This window comes from Corapipo altera, unplaced genomic scaffold (genome assembly GCF_003945725.1).
Source record: "Corapipo altera isolate COAL_440 unplaced genomic scaffold, ASM394572v1 23b, whole genome shotgun sequence".
NCBI classification, from domain to species: domain Eukaryota; kingdom Metazoa; phylum Chordata; class Aves; order Passeriformes; family Pipridae; genus Corapipo; species Corapipo altera.
The window spans coordinates 3,226,008-3,244,072 of NW_020884885.1; the positions used below are offsets into that span (position 1 = coordinate 3,226,008).

Below are 18,065 nucleotides of genomic sequence, written 5' to 3' on the forward strand. Positions count from 1 at the left end.
GCATGCAGATGTTTGATGAGAGCTAGCCAAGCACAGTGTTTCAGCTGAATGAAGAACACAAAGAGCTCATGTGAAGCCTCATGGGGAAGCAGCATCTGAACTGCTTTTGTTAGTCAGTGATTCAAAACCACAACATTCTACCACTTGTAAGCTTGGCAGAAACATGCAAAGGTATTCCTCACCCAAAGCAGAGCCAAAGTGGTGATTACATTTATTTGACAGAGATATGTTTTGAGGCTAAATTCATGGTATTGAAAACGGACAGAAAGACTTGAAATTGACATTCTGCACATTTGTAGTTCTTTGTTCCTTGACAACATACCTTTGTCTGTGTGGCTTTTGGGTTGATGCTCTGAAAAAACATCTTGATGTGCATAAACGATTGGATCTTCTGCAAAAAGCAGTGACATGGCTAAGTTTCAGATAACCATATCAGAGCAGTTAAGATCATTTAAGCATTGCATTAACATCAGCTTAGTGCTCAACCCATTAGTTCTGTTTGATGCCAAGCCTGCCACTTCATCTTTTTCCTGCTTGCAGGGCCAAAGAAGCATTTTATTTTGCTTTGTTGCCTTGATTTTCAGTATCGCTGATGATAAAGAATTTAAACTTGGTTTGTGTTCTGTTGTTTTGATAACAGGAACTTGCACAGCTCTGCCTAGCTACTCTGTGTTTAAATTTCTAGAAGGTATTCCTTGCTGAATAAGAATTTGTTTAAAATAGTTTACTTTGGAGGGCAAACTTAATAGATTTCTCTTGTTACATAGTGTATTGAAATTGTGAAGAGTTATTCTGAAAGCTGTGGTTTATGGAAATTAATTCAACACTAGCCCTGCAGCAAATAATAGCTGAGCTTTATAAAAATAATTGAAAAATGTCTCTAAGGTCCTTTTTTTTCAGGTACTTAAAACCCTCTAGAAAAAAAACCCCACCATTTCAGCTTGTTGTGTCTGTGGGGATATTTTTCAATTAAAGTACCTGTTTTATTTTATTCCTTCATCTCTAAAACCCACCAAAGTTTTCTGACCTTTGAAAACTTCTTTTGACATGCTCCCTAATTATATCTATTGTTATTTTTGTAAGGTGGCTTTGATGTTTAATCTGGATACTTCCCCTTGCTATGGTGAATTAGTTTTCATGGAGCGCTACCAAGAGGCAGTACGAGAAATGGCAAGAGTGGAACACAACATTGAGAACCAAGTATCAGATGGCACTGGAGGCATCAGGAAATCTGGCAGCGGCCGTTCAACTCTGCAAGCTATTGGGAATGCAGCAGCAGCTGGTAAGGACAGGGCTTTGTGAGTTGTTCTCATAAAAGGTGAAGGAGAAGTGGAAAACAGGAGAAAGCAATTTAAATACTTCCAAAATAAGTAGTGTTTGTTCAGAAGACTATGTGCTGGTTCTTTGAGTCAAAAGGAGACTAAGGATGCTGAAACTCGCTGTTGATGCCAAATTAACTGTATCCATTCTATGGTGTTTGGTCCATGAAGCAGGCCACCTATGGAATTCTTTTCTATAAGCATTAAAAAGTAGTTATGCATGAGAGGATCTGATATAATTGTGCTGTTTAATTAGTGATTGTGTATTTTGATGACACATGTAGGTATGGTATTTTATTCCATCTCGGATGTTACTGATAAATTGCTTGCAACTTCTGGAAGTCTTGCCCCTACTCTCCAAGAAAACTTCTGGATCAGGAACATCCAGCTGGAGCATACTGATCCTCTGCGGGAAGCCCTTGAGGACCTCAGTCCTTCAGCAATGGCAGCGTTTGACCTAGCTTGTACTCAGTGCCATCTTTGGAAGACGTGCAAACAACTTTTGGAGACGGCAGAAAGAAGACTGTACCACAGCCTGGAAACTCGGGGTGGGCTTTTGATTTTTGTATTTATCAATATGGGCCTGGGAACAGAAAGTGTCTCTCTGTGCTGCGTTGTTTGTGCTAACACGAGTTTTAATTAAATCTCATTTTGTACTTTCATGTTAGCTTCTCCTTTTCCCACTCCTAACTTTAACTTTGTCTTCTTTTGCACAATGACTGTTCCAGGCCACCGACCTGACTTTGTCTTACTGCACTCTGAAGGTGTAAAAGGTTTCCCAGCAGTTCTCCAGCAAATAAGTAAAATTCTCAACTATTCCTGCACATCACAAGGTCAATCCAAGCCAGGTAGTATACTTTACTGGTAAGGCTTTCTGCTGAAATGTGCTTAAATCAAATTTTTGCCTTCTGTTGCAATGGAAATTCAAACTTTCCATTTTTTAGCTTAACATTTAAAATAAAAAACAGAGGGGGGAGATGACCCAAGCTCAGTTCTGAATAAACTTTGAAATGCTTTGAATTTGTTGTATCATAATACAGTTTTGGTTCTGTGGGCCTTTTTCTATGAAAAACATACTTATTTCTTTGTTACAGCTGCTGTTTCTTTCTCCCTCTTTGTAGAGTTCTCAGATGAGAAAATAGGGAGTCATTTTCGATGCAGTATTGTAGACCTTCTGCAAGCTTGCTACCCTGCCTTGACTGAAGAAAGTATTACTAATGAAATTGTTTTATCACAAAATCTGGATCAAATCCTAAAAGCACTGACACGTGTTGAATGTTCTGTGGGTGAGTTATTTTTGTGATCATGAATACTGATATATGGCTCTAAATTTTTGCTTTGGCCTTTCCAGACAACAATAAATCTGGTAGTAATGCTCTTTGACATATGCATGAATATATATTTTAAAAATCATAAATGCAAAGTGTAAAATTTATCTGTAATTCTTATATTCTGGGCATTAGTTTTCAAAGCTAAAGTTCTGAACTTGTCAGAGAAGTTATTATTTGTCCTATTTCTCTTCGGTCCTAGCAAGGAATTCTTTAAGTGTATTTTGATACAGCAACTTATAGATAAATAGGTATACCCTTACTGTTGTTTGTTTGTTTTAATAAGAAAATGGAGATAAACTTATAAAACCTTTGTAATATCATAATACCTTCTAATTTTCATAGAGCTTTCATAGAACTTTTCTGAAGAAGTCTTCCACAGGTGCTTTTTCTCACACCTCTCTTCACTATATAGTGCTAGTGGGTTTTTTCCATTGTTTTTCTCCCATTCACCAAACTTCTAAATGGCTTTTTGGTATTTTTAAAATATTTAAAGAGCAAAAATTTAAGTGAGCTCTAAGAGCTAAATGTTGTGGAGCACAAGGACTGGTCAACACTTATGTTTTAAAATAAGTGTTAACAACACAGAACTAGGTGTATTTTGGGTCATGATTACCAACTTAGATGAACTAAAGATTTGTTCTACTGTGAAAACTTCTCTTGCTTTCAATTAAATTACAATGCCTGTACTGAGATCTATAACTGTAGAGAGAAAATTAGCCTAAAGCATTTCTCTCTCTTTCTCCCTAACCTCCCACCCCCCCTTCTTGACATTTAACCCTTAAATCTTGGATGTACATCTGTTCTCTTCAACTAGACTCTAAAGGGAGTCTTCTTGGCACTTTGATGGAGCAGGGCTCTCTCAAACCTGCGGAGCTGGAGAAGCACCTTGTTTGGAATCAAACACAGCTTCTGCTGAGAACTCTTGACCAACATGCCCAAACCGTGCCAGAGAGCAACACACAGACAAATTTTGTGAAGGCCTTCCTTGACTACATCACTACACTGGCTGCTGTTGTGCTACGAAGCCTGAATGCAGAGCTAGGTAAGAGGTTTCTACAGAAAAATCTGAGCTGAGGTGCGGGTACCTAGGCTGGCCTGATTCTGGAACGTAATTGTGCAAAAACTGTTCCTTGCCAAACGTGCCTACTACCTGTGCATAGTCAGATCTTTTGATTTCCACTGATTATTACATTTTTTCAAGTTTGTTTCGTAACATCTAGGACACCCACAGCTCAGATAAAAATAGCCGATGGCAGCAGGAAAATGAGAACAGATTCATTTAGACAAAACAAACAACTCCTGACCTCCAAAAATTCCTAACACTACCCTGTAAGGCGAGATTGATTTTCAAGTGCAGTGGATCAGCATACTGTACACTTTACAGCTCCCTTAGAGGCAGCAAGTGCCCTTCTGCTCCACAGGGATAAGCAAAGAATGTGTAGAAGGCCATGCAGAGGTAACTAGGCAGAATTTTTTCACAGAATCAGCAGATGATGGTTGTCCATGAAAAGGAATGCACCATTAGCACTTAAAGCTGTCAGAAGAGCAGAACAACTCACTGTGCTAGGAGAAAAAATGCTTTTCTGTTTTTTAAAATTGACAGTAATTGAGCTGCACTACTGTAAAATACCACAGTACTGATTTCAGAGAATACCTTCCCAAGAGAATAAGGAGAAAGGGTGAAGATCCATTTACAGACATGCTGGTTCAGTTCAGATCACTGCCGTGCCAACTGTAACTTCTGCCTGGGCATGATTCAGTCCTCACCGACTAATTGCCAAAGCCAAAAATTGCACAATATTTAAGGGCTGGGTGAGTTTTGGGGAAATTTTATTGTACTGGAAGATAAAAGGTAACTTATAAGATTATGTTCAGAGTTACTTGACATAACTTGGTAGAGGATACAAATGCTTTTTAGTAATTGTGGCCAGGGTTTCACTCCTTTTGTAAAAGTAGCTGTACACCTGTGAGTTCCCTCTGCCTTTGCTAACTGACTTGAATAGAGCATGGTCTAACTAATCTATATCCAGAGACTCTTCAGAAACTAATTCTGCACATTCTCTACCTCTCACCAGAAATATATTTTTGTGCAAGTTTGAAGTAGAGTTGCTAAACTCTTTGAATCTAGATCTTGCTTAAAGGCTCTCCAAAGAATCTTCACTCTGCCTGTTTTGGTAATAGGTCCAGTAAAATGTGAACCAGTGGTGCCACATTGGAGAGGCATATCATAATCACAAGTGCCTTGCAATTTACTCTGGATTTTACCACTCTAATGTGAATTTAGACCTCTGTGAATTTATTCAAAGTGATTTCAGACTCAGGCTCTTAAAATTTGTGTTTCTAAAATAAGAGTTGGTTAGTGTATTAAGCGAATGTATTTGTATTATAATAAATATTCTGATTTTTTTTTAAGATATATCTTCAGAAGTTAAAGTGGGGAACCCTTTCATACTGTTGCAGCAGAGTCCATCTCAGCTGCTTTCCCATCTTGTTTTTGAGAGGCAAGTTCATCCTGACAGGTTGGTGCTTTTCAGATAATATACTTCTGTACGTTATTTTGGTGTTCTTGACTTAGTACCTCAGACATGATTAAATTCTTCTCTGTACGGGTACAGCCTGCTGTGTCCCACCACCTCATCACTTGATGCTGCAAGGATTAGTGTGTAGGGAGGGGCTTAGTCACTGGCTTCTCCACCAACCTGAAGATTTTTTGATAGGGAAAACAGTGGCTCCATATTTTTAACAATTACTGTCTGTTGTGAAGTGAGGATGCATTTATGTGGATTTTTTTTTTAACCGAATGTGTGACAGTTGAGAGGAGTGCCCTTGCAGCTTAGCAATGTAATAAAATAAAATAGACCAGTAGGGCTTATTAAGAATACTGGGCACGACTCTTGCCCTGGTTTGCATTGGTAAAAGTCAATGTTTGAGGAGTAAGTTCCTTTTCTGTAAAGGAATGTCAGCATAAGCCCTGAGTTATTGATACTGTGCTCTATGCAATTTTTTCATACTGAGTAAAAATGGGATATGTAATCTTTCCCTGTATGTATCTGGGAAGAATATTTGGGGGCTTGTTTCTCAAAGCATTTAAAATATTTATGAAAATATGTAAGTGTAAATTGTGCTGGGTAAGCCGGTTCTGTTTTCAATCCTACAGACTTTCTTCTCTCCTGGCTAAAGAAGAGTTGAACTTGAATGTGCAGCAGGTTATTGTTAACTGTTGCTGTGAACATCTGTCCTTGTGCAGTGCAAGGCAAAACAGCCAGGCAAAGTCTCTTCTGACGAACCTCAGCAACTTGGCACACCATTGTGCCTACCAGTGCCTGCCAGATGTTGAAATACCTATTCACAATTCTGCAGTGACCTCTGAGGATATCTCCACTCAGGCCCCGTCCTCTCTGAATGACTTGAGCCAGCACACACTGACTGCCTCCTCCCTGGACTTCCTAAAGTCTCAGTCGAAGCTAATGGCCACAGTGGCATGTCTAAGTGCATCTAATATACAGAAAATTCACAAATCAAGTTTGTCTTGGATGGAGTTTCGGGGCAAACGGGAGGTGCCCTTAGGTTTGGAACAGATTTCCAAGGAGTGTGAGGCACTGTTGAAGAAGTTCCCAATATTGGAACGATTTTTTTTTGCTATGATTGAGCCCCTTCAGAATCAAGAGGAAGGTAACAATTTGGCTACTGTATTCTCTGGCAAGGTATACATATCTCTGGTTCTCCTAGGATTACATTCCACTACAGCTGTTAAAGTATTAGCAGAAGTCTTTGAACAAGCTTTCACTGCAAAGGATTGGGACAGGGCTCTGAAGGTCTTGGATCTGTATAGTCAGGATGTGGAGGAAGTGGTCAATGTGAAGGATGCTGTGCTGAGCTGTGCAGCTGCTGAAGGTAAGAAGGATTAAGTCAGACTTTTTTTACCTTCATCTTTTTTCTTTTTAATGAAGAATGCAGCCTGGATCAGGAGGTAGAAACTAAAGTAGTGGTCCTTGGGCAAATCCAGAGATGGAAATAGATCCTCTTCCTTCGTCCTGAATTTTCTTTCTCTGATGGTGTACTTTCTGTTTTGCAAATGTGCAAATCCCGACCAATTTAGTACAAGAGAACTGCAGTGCATCTGTGGTGTTATTTTTATGTGAAGAGCTGACACAGTGATCATTGTACTGCTAATGGAACATCTCTTACAACAGTATCATTGTCATGCATGGATGTTGTGTCCTGTGAAAGGAGGTGCCTTTTGGAGTCTATCCGATGCTAACTTTGGTTACTTCCCACAAATCTGGTGCTTGGGATGACTCTTACATAAATTTTTCAGCCCTGTACTGTTTTGGTGGTGTGATCCAGCAAGGCTAGGGATTTATTTTTATTTTCCAAATTATAGAAACTGAATTTCAAACTAGTGTTTTGTTTCCTCCACAGATAAGGATGGATGGCAATACTTGTTCCCAGTAAAAAATGCCGTGTTGAGAAGTAGGCTGGCCCTGCGCTGTCTGGACAAATGGCCCCTTGATGCCTGTTTGGAAATCCTAGCTTATTGCATCTCTGACCAGGGTGTAACCAATGAACTGAAAGCCAGTCTGCAGAGCAGGAAGAAAGAACTTCAGGTTTATCAAAAGGTACAAAGTCGTTGTTCAAGTAACCAGTGAGATGAAATAGGCAGCAGGAAGTTAATATGCTTGCCCTCTGAAAAGTTTTAGCCCTTCCTTTGTTTTAGATCATGATAGCTTTTCAAGTCTTTCATCCAAAACAGTTCATGTTAAGTAATGAAGTATCCAATTAACACTCAGCTTTTTCCTTTGTAACTGTCCCACTCTCCCATTAGCATTCAGGTCTGCAAATGTGTTTAGATGTAAACATTTATGTGAGTCTGCTTGTTTTGCAAAGTATTTGTTTTTTCATTCTATACAAATGCTACAGCCTCTATAAGCTTTCCATGGCAATTCATAATTTTATAAGAGTCATGCAGATAGTGTACAAGACTAGTGGTCCAACTAATGAGTTTGTATTGCAGTCAGTTCTGCTCACTGCAGGGTAGTGCAGATACCCAAGTTGAGTCAGACAGGCTGGCCTGGAGTTCAACCTGAGAAGCCAAACTGAGCAAAAAGAGGCATCATCCTTGCTGAGCTCTGTCTAGTGGGGTTTCTGCTGACAGCTCGGTTGTCTCTCTGTTAGTACCAGCAATGTCTGCAGTGTATGTGTACTTTTACATCCATAATTACTGCCATATAATCTTTGAAAAAACTTCGCTTATAAATGTGCTTGGTAGACTCATACCTCGGAGACAATTGCATAGTTTTTTTGGAGTGCAAGGGCATTTCATCATCCCTGAAAAGGGCTAAAGATCATTGTGGGTCTCCTTTTTGACTTTTTCTTTCTGTGAAGCAGCTCTTGAAGTGATCAGTTCAGCTGTTTTCATAGACTATTGATTGCTGTAGATTAAGCTTTTAAAATTTGTGCTACTCTAATATTAACTTTTTCAGATCTTGAATGTGCAAAATGAACCATTGTGGAGTGACTGGCAGGATCTGAAAAAAGCCTGCAGTGATGACCCCCAGACTGTCATGAATATCATTCTGAAAGCAAAGGTTAGGCATCATTAAGTGAATTTTTTTGGATTAGAATACATTAAACTTTGAGTAGATGAATTCATTGAAATAGCATCTTAAAAAATGGATCAGTGGAGATTACCTTGGGAGGAAGGATTTCTTTACTCAGTTCTGTGCTGCAGAAACAAACGCAGATCTGTGTTTAATGTCAAGATTTACATGTACCTAATAATTCTTAAGTTATAACTCTTACTCTGAGATAAAACCTGTTCTTTTCTTTTACAATTTTGCAGATTTTAAAATAGTGTTACTATGGGCATAATACAGCCTTGATTATTAGGTAAATGCTAACACTGCAAATCTGGCTGGCTTTAAAAGTGTCTCTCTAAAAAACCAACTTGCTTACCATGAGATGAGAAGGTATTTTCAATGCAGGCTGTGGCTGACAAAATTGGCTATCGTCTTCTCCCCCTTGTCAATGTAATTATTTACTTTCTGCATATGGTAGAGGAGTCGAAGCTACAGAATTTCTTGGAGTTGATCAGAACTCTGGGAGAAACAGCTGTATCAGGAAGGGCAGAGTTTGTCCTTTTATTTGTATTTTTTACTTTTTTTTTTTCCTTAATTCTTTAGGATTATGAGTTGTGTGAGGAGTGGGGACACTTGTATCCTGTCCCAAGAGAAGACTTGATCAGCCTGCACCATGAGCACCTTCTCCACTTACTGGAGATGGGAGACATGGAAAAAGCATTGCAGGTAATAGTAAGACTCTCTCAACCTTATATCCACAGGTCAGATAAGTTGACAACTGTTTTCCCTGGCTTCTTTGTGTGTGTTTTCATGGTCTTTTTGGTTCCACCCTTAAGAGTGCTATTTGCTTAGATATGCTTTCAGGATCCTGGCTTTCCCCTGTTCTGCTTAAGTGAAAATTGAGCTCGGCAATCTAATTCTTGGACCTTATAGCTTAGTGTCACTTACAATGGATGTAAGTGGAAATACAAGGCTTCTTCTGTTTGAAAAATAATAATGAAATGTGTCTGTGCTGCTTAAGTAGAAGAACCAGGAGTGAAACTAATAACATGAATTTCTCAGTTGTGCTTCAGTGCCCAAATTAGTGAAATGTGAATTCTTTTGGGTTTAGTAATCATGAAGCTGTCACGTATAACAGAGTGTGTAAAATAAAGTGAATGCTCTCTCAGCCTACATAGCTTTGAAAATACTCTCGAAGCAAAGTGAAGACTTCTCATCACTGCTCCTTCTGTCCTATTCCTTGCGTAATTTTTTTCTTCCTTTAATATTAAAAGTATTTTGATTAATAAATGGAGAAAATAGGCAGTGAGTAGTCTATAAATGGATTTTTTAAATCATCCTTATGTTTATAAGGCACTTGTACCAATTAATTTCCTTGCTGGAACATTGTAGGATAACAATGTGTCATGGACTGCCTTTATAAGGCTGCCTTCCAGGAGTGTTATAGAGTTTCAATGTATTTTGTTTGCTTCTGTAGCTTTTACAAAGAATTGAAGACCCTGGTATTTGCCTTGCCATCAGTGAACAGTCCCTTGACCAGCATCCAAACTTGGCAGCCTCTCACTTCTTGGCTGATTACCTCACAGCTCACTTCTACGCGAGTTTGACAACAGCACGCCGCAACGAAATCCAGGCACTCTACATAGGATCCAAGGTGAGTAACACTCTTGCACTGTGGGATTAATGGCAGTATAGAATTGTATAAGTAATTTTATAATGCATAATATTGTCATAATAGAAAAAGTCTGTAGGTATTACCAGAGCATTCTCACCATATCAGGTCTAAGGTCCTGAGTTTCAGGATCCAAAGGAAAGTTAGAGATGCCTTAAAACTTTTCTTTCCCTTCTCCATCTTTGCAGTTCTATATTATGAGGTGGTTCTAACTCCCAGTACAAACAGAGCAGTCTTGTGTTTGAGTTGTAGGGAGTAGAGGAACACACAGACTAAAAGAGGGTAGGGTGGAATAAAATAAAATTGTGGTGTTTATCAGAACAGTTGCTATCTTTGTCCCAAGTGAAGAAAAAAGTATCCTCAGCTTACTTTCTGTGTCAATAACACCAAGTGTCCTACATATGCCACCTGTATGGTGTCTTTGACACTTCATGTTTCTCCTAAGTGCCTTCCAGAGGCAGACAGCATCACTCCTTTTTCTGGATGGCCATTGTCTTTGCAGGTTCTGTGCTCAGCCTGGGAATAGATGCATTAATCAGTACATTACCTTAGTTGAATGCTTTACATGTAAACAAAATATAGTTTAATGTCCGTTTTGGTGTAGGACTACAAATAGCAACTCTCTTCAGTGTGTGCCACAACAGTATTCTGCTGGGCTTCCTGTGTCCTTACTTGTTCCTTTTGAAGACATTATTTAATTTGAAAAGTGTTCATATTAACTGTCTATCTAGAGGAGAATTGCTCTTATTTTCTCCTCTTAACACTTCCTCAAATGATGGAAGGATAAGGATTAGGCTTTTTTTATAAGCTTATTTTAGTAAGACAATGTGCTCTACTCTGCTACAACATACTTGTCACAGGGTCACAAAAGGGTTTCTACTCTTCAATATCCTCTGAAATGAGGCAGTGTTTTATAGAATAGAAAGTGGAAACTAAGTAATTTCTGCAAATCCACTCAATAATTTATAACAGAAGTAGGAATGGGTCTGAGAAGTCCCACCTCCTTTTTTTTTGGCCTCCAGCTGTCATTCCGTTCTCTGCATAAGCTACTGTGCTAGTTTCTTGTCAACACAGATTTGAAGGTGTATAATTTTGTCATACACTTTTTTCTTGTGTCTCAGGTGCTGCTGACTCTACCTGAGCTCTCCCGTGTTAACTACTTCCACCTCTCTTCAAGGCCACTGCTCATGCTGGAACAGCTCCTCATGAATATGAAGGTGGACTGGGTAGCTGTCGCTGTGCAGACACTGCATCAGCTCTTGGCTGGGCAGGAAATTGGTTTTACTGTAGAAGACATTAACAATTTGCTTTCCAAGTATGCAGAAAAAGCTCTCAACTTCCCTTTCACATTAAAAGAAAAGAGATCAGGTGACTGCCTATCAGAATGCTGTTTTTCATTTTGGAAAGAAAGGCCAATATCCCCCCAGAATCATTTCAGCAGTCATACCACAACATTTTTAGATGTGTGCCTCCAGTCTCCCTCTATCTCAGATCATGTTCTTCAAGTCTTTGCCTTTCTTGTAAACAGATATTTTCAAGGACCATCAGCTTCAAAAATTTCTTGGACTTTTCCTCTATTGCTCCTTCTTGGGGTTTTCTTTTATTGCATAATACTGATCAGTTTTATTTTATTCCTGTTTAAAGTGAAGTCACTGATGACTTAAGCAGTTCTAAAACCTGCAGCCAACTGCATCTTCCCTCAAGTAGAATGGGGATTGAATCTTCTGTAGTATTTTCTCCTACCGCAGTCCTATTCTTTTTTCTCATATAGAAGACTTTTAAACTTGTAATTCTGTTTAACATTCTCAATATGGTTCTTCCTTCTGGTTTGCCAATCCCTTTTCATCCGGGTTGTCTTTGGTTCTCCTGCATTTGGCTCCTATTAAGGTTTTAGGGTTGGAACAGCAGAGGGTGCTGCAGATCCAGTCCAGTGCTTTAAATGTCACTGTATTAAAAATGATGTGTGTACCTATCTATATCTATTTACACCTACAGATATGGTACCAACTTGCATTATGCCAATTTCCGAATGTTGACTTCATTTTGTGATTTAAAGATGCAACTCTTTCTAATGTAAAAGCATCAGACTTATCTATCTCTTCCTGCCAAATGACCCATATATTTGAAAGTATGTATGTTCCTTCCACTGCAATGTGAAGCATTTTTTGCCATGAGGGCCTTGTGTCAACCACTTGTTTTTACATCTGAGATTTATTCTCTGATGCATTATTCCCGTACCTATCAGTAATCATTGCTTTGATTAAGATCCCTTTCTTTGTTTTTTAGGTAATTGAACTTTATATAGTTTTGCATTAATTGCTGTGGACTCATTTTCATGAAAACAGTAATTTTTAATTACATGAATAGTCTTGTTTTGTGCTGACATTCTTATGTACTCCTGTAAATGGATTCCTCTAATCTTGAAAGCAGGTAGATGTATTGGCCAGTATTGTCCTAATTTTTTTTTCCTTTCTTCCCTTTGTCCTAGATTCTCTGGTACGTATCCAAGAAAGTCTCAATCAGGTATTGGAGTGTGAAGCATCGTCTAAGTCGGGATCATCGGAACTATCTCCTGTCAGCTTTACTGGTAAGATAAAGACCTTGGTGCCCGTCATGGTTTAACCTCAGCAGCACCTAAGTATCACACAGCTGCTCACTCACTCCCCCCACCAGCCCCTTCACAAGTGGGATGTGAAGGAAAATTGGAAAAGAGTAAAACCTGAGGGTTGAGATAAGGACAATTTAATAACTGAAATGAAGTTAAATACAATAACAATAATGATGAAGATACTGATGATGAAAGTGAGGAATAAAACCCAAGAAAAACAGGTGCTGCAAAATACAATTGCCCACCACCTGCTGACCAGTGCCCAGCCCATTCCCCAGTACCGATCAGCCCCTCCCAGCAAATTTTCCCTAATTCATATACTGGGGATATTGTTCTATGGTCCTTAAATTTAGCTTTTTTCTGTGACCTGAGGAAAATAGCACACCTTGTTTTTTCTGAGAGGCTCCACTTACAGTTCTTATACGCAAATAAGTAGAAACTTAAGCAATTTAAGCCAAAACAACTGAAGAATATTTGTAGCTAGGAAGCAACCACAAATTCTTCTATAGGTTCTGTTCAGCGTCTAATGCAAGAGGTGCTCTCTTTGTAAGAGGTGCAAAGTGTGTGCTCCCGGAGAAAGGCTAGCAGAGAATGTCCTCAGACCTCCAGGGCTGATCATTCTCACCAAGTGATGGGCCTGAATTAGAACTGCACTGTGATATCCTGATCTACAGTTGAGGGTGTCTGAACTATTTCCTGGTCTCTATCCTGAACTGAAGACTCTTCTTGCCTACATTAAGTGACAGCAGTGTCTTGGATTGGGCTGTGTACCTCTTCATTTTTTTTGTGATGGTCATCTTAATATCTCTATGCTGTTACAAAACTTGAGTGCATTGTTGTCCTTAAATGTTTATTTGCAATGTGGTATCTACTTGGAGGAGCATGAATTAGCTTTTGTGGAATGGACATTTTTGTTCTCTTTTGGTTTAGTATTCATGTACACAGAAGGTAGCTTGTAGGGCTGCAATGACATGTTGCGCTTTTTAATTAGCCTCTCATGTAACTGACTCATATCATATAAACTAAAAGCTTCTAAACTTGATTCAGTGAGTATTTAATTGTCAGGGTCAAAGATCCCAAAGGCCAAAGGCTTAAACTCTTGCCTGTCTGAACTGATTTCTTCACAGTAGATTGAAAAGACCAGAATAGGGAGGGATGTGCTGTTGCTAGCCATACCACATCTCTCCTGAGATTACAAAGGAAACTCTCAGTCTTCAGGAATGTCAACTTCAGATTCTATTTTATGCTGTATTGTTTTTAGGTATTAAATGACCATAGTGTTTTTTTCTTCCCCCTCTAAGTCCCTGCTTGTGATACAAGAACAGATGTTGATAAATTGTCTTTTCTAATTGTTATGATAAAGGTCTCTTAATAACTTAGTACTCTTGCTTATCAGTATTGCAGCACTGTAAATTTACAGTCTTAGATTAAAGCGTATGTATTGCTTACACAATGTTACTCTGCCATGCCTAGCTGAAAGATAATGGTAGTCATCTTGTGAGCCAGAAAGATCTTATAGCCTCAGTAAGTCTGTAGTGTTTTCTGGTACTCAAGACCCCATCACACAGCTTAAATCCCATTCCATGCTTTTCATGGCCTGGCTCATTTTCAGGTGTAACCATATCTGCAAGTCCCAGAGACAGGAGTCTGCAGCAGAATTTGTTTCCTCAAGAATTTGTGCCTCCTGAGAAGCCACCACCAAAGCAGCAATGGATACCTGATGACACTGAAACGATATGTATGGTTTGCAAAACTGAACGCTTTACTATGGTAAGGCGCAAAAATAAAATACAGACAATCCTAGAACTGTGACCTTAATATGAACACTTCCTCATAATCTCTCTTAAGAGACACTGGCTAGTTTAAGTAAGGTTATCTGCATCACCATAGGCCTGATAAGATTGCCAGTCCTTTGATATTTAACTTTAGTTTCAATTTAGTGTAGTTGAGGAGACTGACAACAGTTAGCTCCTTTTAGAGTTCTGTGAAATGACAGAGCCTAAAGGGGATCTGGTCATCAGAGAGAAGACAACTATGACATCTCAAAAATGTGTAACAACAGCAATATTAATATTTCAAAAGGCTGTCTAGTTGACTGTGCTGGTTGGTAAGAAGTACCATGATCATCATATAATTCAGGTTACCAATGCAGAAAACTAAATCTTTGCTGTTGGTTGCACTTTTCTAAAACGTACTGTTTCAGAGTATTTAAGCAACTTCATTGGTACTCTAAGGGAGAAGATTAATTTTTAATCTTGCAGGCAGTCTGTTATCTTCTACTGCTTAGAAACAGTACTGTTTTCTCAAAGTAGCTGTTGCTTCTGAATTTTGAAACTACTAAGATGGTGTCAGAAAAACAGTCTACAGCTTTCTAACTTTTCCAAGAGATTGTGATAAAAATTGGGACAATTTAAATAAGCCCAAGACTGCAGCAAACATATTTTAAATACTGGCCTTTGGGTTTTAGTTTTTTCTTCTTTACCATACCCTCTTCAGAAAGGAATTGTAACAGGGAGAATCAATCATTGTATAGTTCTGAAAAGCCTTATCCTGCATGGTGTTTCCTCTCTTCAAATGGAGTAAGTTTACTCATGAGTGGAGATAGATACAGGAGGAGACTTCAGTAAATTTTTTGTGGCTCATCCATAACCTCTTTTGCTTAGTTCAACAGGCGCCATCACTGCAGGCGCTGTGGGAGGCTGGTGTGCAGCTCTTGCTCCACCAAGAAAATGGCAGTAGAAGCTTGCAGAGAAAGTCTGTCTCGTGTGTGTGATCAGTGCTATGGCTACTACAACAGAGAAGGTCTGCCTGGCTCGGTGCAAGACACAAGCCGGTGAGTCTTTCTGCTCTAGTTCTCCTCAGTTACATGTACACGGCAGAGTACGTGAGTGGAATGAGAGAGCCATAAGCATTTGGTTTATCTGGATAATATAATAACATCAGTTTTTTGGCCTCCAGCTGTTGGGATTTCCAGGTTTAATAGGTGTGGGAATGTTCCTTGCGCCTCAGTTTACTTTTCACATTAGAAAGGACACTGGAGAGCAAGACAAGTCTTGAATTCTTTAAGCATCAATTAATAATTAACTTAAGAATTGAATGCTTTGGTGCAAAACATAGCGCATACTGCTACAGTGTGACAAAGGTTCTTGTGCTATACTCCCTTCCTGGATTAACACTGCACGTTGACAAGCTCTACTGAACATATCAGTGTTTTAATGTTATTCCTTAATCCCTTGATTTTGACTCCTTGAACCCTTGGGGATTAAAAAGCAAGTTCGTGATTAGATGGGCTTTGAAACTGCCTTTATTAAAAGGGACAGCTGTGATGACATATTTTCATGATGTGATTGCTTTAAGCTGAGAATTGGACTGAAATTTGTTGTATGTAGGTCAGCTGCTGAGAAGTGCAGCTGAAAAGAGTTTTATTCTCTGTGACCTTGAGCAGGCTTGACAGGGTCACAGAGTAAGATTTGCTCTTTCCAGCCACGCTTTCAGGTGCATTTCCTCTTTTCCTGGCAAGCCTTCAGATAGCAGTAACCACTATGGCAGTGTCAGCCAGCTTCCTAGGAAAAGAGCAATACTGTGCAGATCTGAAGAGGAACCTGTGAAAAAACAAGGAGTCACTTCTAGCTGAACCAGTTTGCATCAGAACAGTTGCTTATGCTGCCATATTAGGTCAGCAGAGCCTAACTGTGAGCTTGAATACCACCTGTCATGTTTTAATTCATTAATGCCTGGGGTTTTTATATTCACCATATTTGTGTTTGAAAACCAGCTGCATCTTAAAGACAGAGACACAGATGACAAAGGTTTCATTTTAGCTCTGACGTATCCTGATACTGTGCAGTTCTCATTCTCAGTGTCTGCTTATAATGTGTGCAGCTATAGTACTATTCCTACAGAAGGTCATAAGAACCAGTTACTTAGTCCAGTTGCAGAGGTGGAATCTTAGATTTCCAGACAGAAGGGGTAGTGGCAGGGCAGTGGGTTGGATAGGACAGGGAGGAATAGATGTTAGATTTTTACACAACAGTGTTCTGAAAAGGCTAGCCACAGTAATGCCTTTTAAAACTGTGTTTCCCCCAGTGTGCTGAAGTAGGCATGATGGTTCTTTCTGTCATTTTATTGCAGAAAAGAAGATCAGGACCAAGTGGAAGGTAAGGAATGGAGTAATGTTAAACCTCTATTTTTTAAAGCTCCTCATTAGCAGTTAGAAACTGGAAGCTGATACACCTAGAAATATCTAGTTGCAGCTGGGGTGATCAAAACTTCAGTTACATAATATCACTGATGATTTTTGCATGTACAGGCTGAAAGGAGCATTCCAAAATTCTGTAAATTGAGGTTTAGCGGAGATGTCTGAGCCAATATTGAATGTGTTGGATGGGTGTAAAAGAAAGGAACTGAAAAACAGCAATTGGAGTATGCACTTTGCATTCTAGAAACAGTCAGAGGCTGTGATATGAGTAGGAATTAATGATCCCACTACAGAGCTGTGCTGAGTGGTTCTCTTTTTACAAACCATGACAGTATAATTCTGAATACTACTCAGTGTTCTGTACCCCATAGCACAGAATGAGGCCCCTTTCATGGGTCTGGTTGTGTCCTGAGTTCCATTTCTTGTGCTGGTTGTGTGAATATGGTAATTTTTCTTTAATGTCTGTTTCCACATCTAATATGATAAAGTGTCAGGAATAATAACAACATTTAATTGACTTTTTCTCTGCCATACCAGAAGGTATTTACTGTATTTTTTCCTTGTTCTAGTGTTTGAGGTCATTCTGCAAAATTTTCCTTCACTGATGTGAAATTCTGTCAGAACAAGATACAGTTATTTGAAGTTATAACAATGACATGAAACATGGTGCAAAATCTGCACTCATGTGTGTGCTACAAAGCAAATGAGAATATTTTTCCTCACTTGTTCCTTTTTTAAGTATGATGGGCTATTTGAGCATTTTTTTCCCCTGCTGTTGATGGAAGTTTGCGTTACTGCTACCTTTGTTTCAAGACTGAAACAGCTAAAATGCAGGTTTTGAACTGTTGCTTCTGGTTAGATCTTTCTCTTAGCTTGCAGCATTTCTATACGTTACTGGACCTATGTGATCCATTCAATAAGAGTGAATAAAATGTGGAAATCCTCAGATTTAAGAGGGAAAGAGTTTTATTTTGCCTTTCTGACTTATCTGATACCATTGTGAAGAAGGCTTATCAAATGTTTTCAAGCCTGGTTTATTTTTTTAATCCAGTTTCCTGTTCAGTTTAGAAATGGGTGGGGGGGATGCTGGCTTTTGGTTTGGGGCTTGTTTGTTTATTTTTATTCACCCTACAGTTTTAGAGTTACTCAACACTCTAAAAAGTTATGTGAAATCTAGATCAGTAAATTTTGAGACTTCCTTTTTTTTTCCTTTTCTTTTTCCCCCAAAGGAAGTTGATCAGGGCAAGTTGGCGTTGTTCGCCATTTCTTGGCATTGTGAGATTGGCCATTGTTTTTTTGGAACCACGGTCATAAACTTAAGCATCAGAGGGCTTGTGCATTCTCACCTACACTGTCTG

General features: G+C 39.1%; 1 protein-coding gene across 4 annotated transcripts in view; it reads left to right on the forward strand.

The window, feature by feature from the left end:
- Positions 1-18,065, forward strand: part of ZFYVE26 (zinc finger FYVE-type containing 26) — a 48,573-nt gene that overhangs the window by 17,502 nt on the left and 13,006 nt on the right. For all 4 annotated transcript variants that reach the window (XM_027641971.1, XM_027641969.1, XM_027641972.1 and 1 more), the window contains 16 exons: positions 1,084-1,282; positions 1,604-1,867; positions 2,048-2,167; positions 2,441-2,605; positions 3,465-3,692; positions 5,064-5,169; positions 5,808-6,544; positions 7,073-7,269; positions 8,134-8,238; positions 8,833-8,955; positions 9,707-9,883; positions 11,023-11,269; positions 12,390-12,488; positions 14,122-14,279; positions 15,173-15,342; positions 16,641-16,666. In XM_027641971.1, coding sequence (XP_027497772.1) covers positions 1,084-1,282; positions 1,604-1,867; positions 2,048-2,167; positions 2,441-2,605; positions 3,465-3,692; positions 5,064-5,169; positions 5,808-6,544; positions 7,073-7,269; positions 8,134-8,238; positions 8,833-8,955; positions 9,707-9,883; positions 11,023-11,269; positions 12,390-12,488; positions 14,122-14,279; positions 15,173-15,342; positions 16,641-16,666 — 3,121 coding nt within the window. The remainder of the gene's footprint in view (positions 1-1,083; positions 1,283-1,603; positions 1,868-2,047; positions 2,168-2,440; positions 2,606-3,464; positions 3,693-5,063; positions 5,170-5,807; positions 6,545-7,072; positions 7,270-8,133; positions 8,239-8,832; positions 8,956-9,706; positions 9,884-11,022; positions 11,270-12,389; positions 12,489-14,121; positions 14,280-15,172; positions 15,343-16,640; positions 16,667-18,065) is intronic.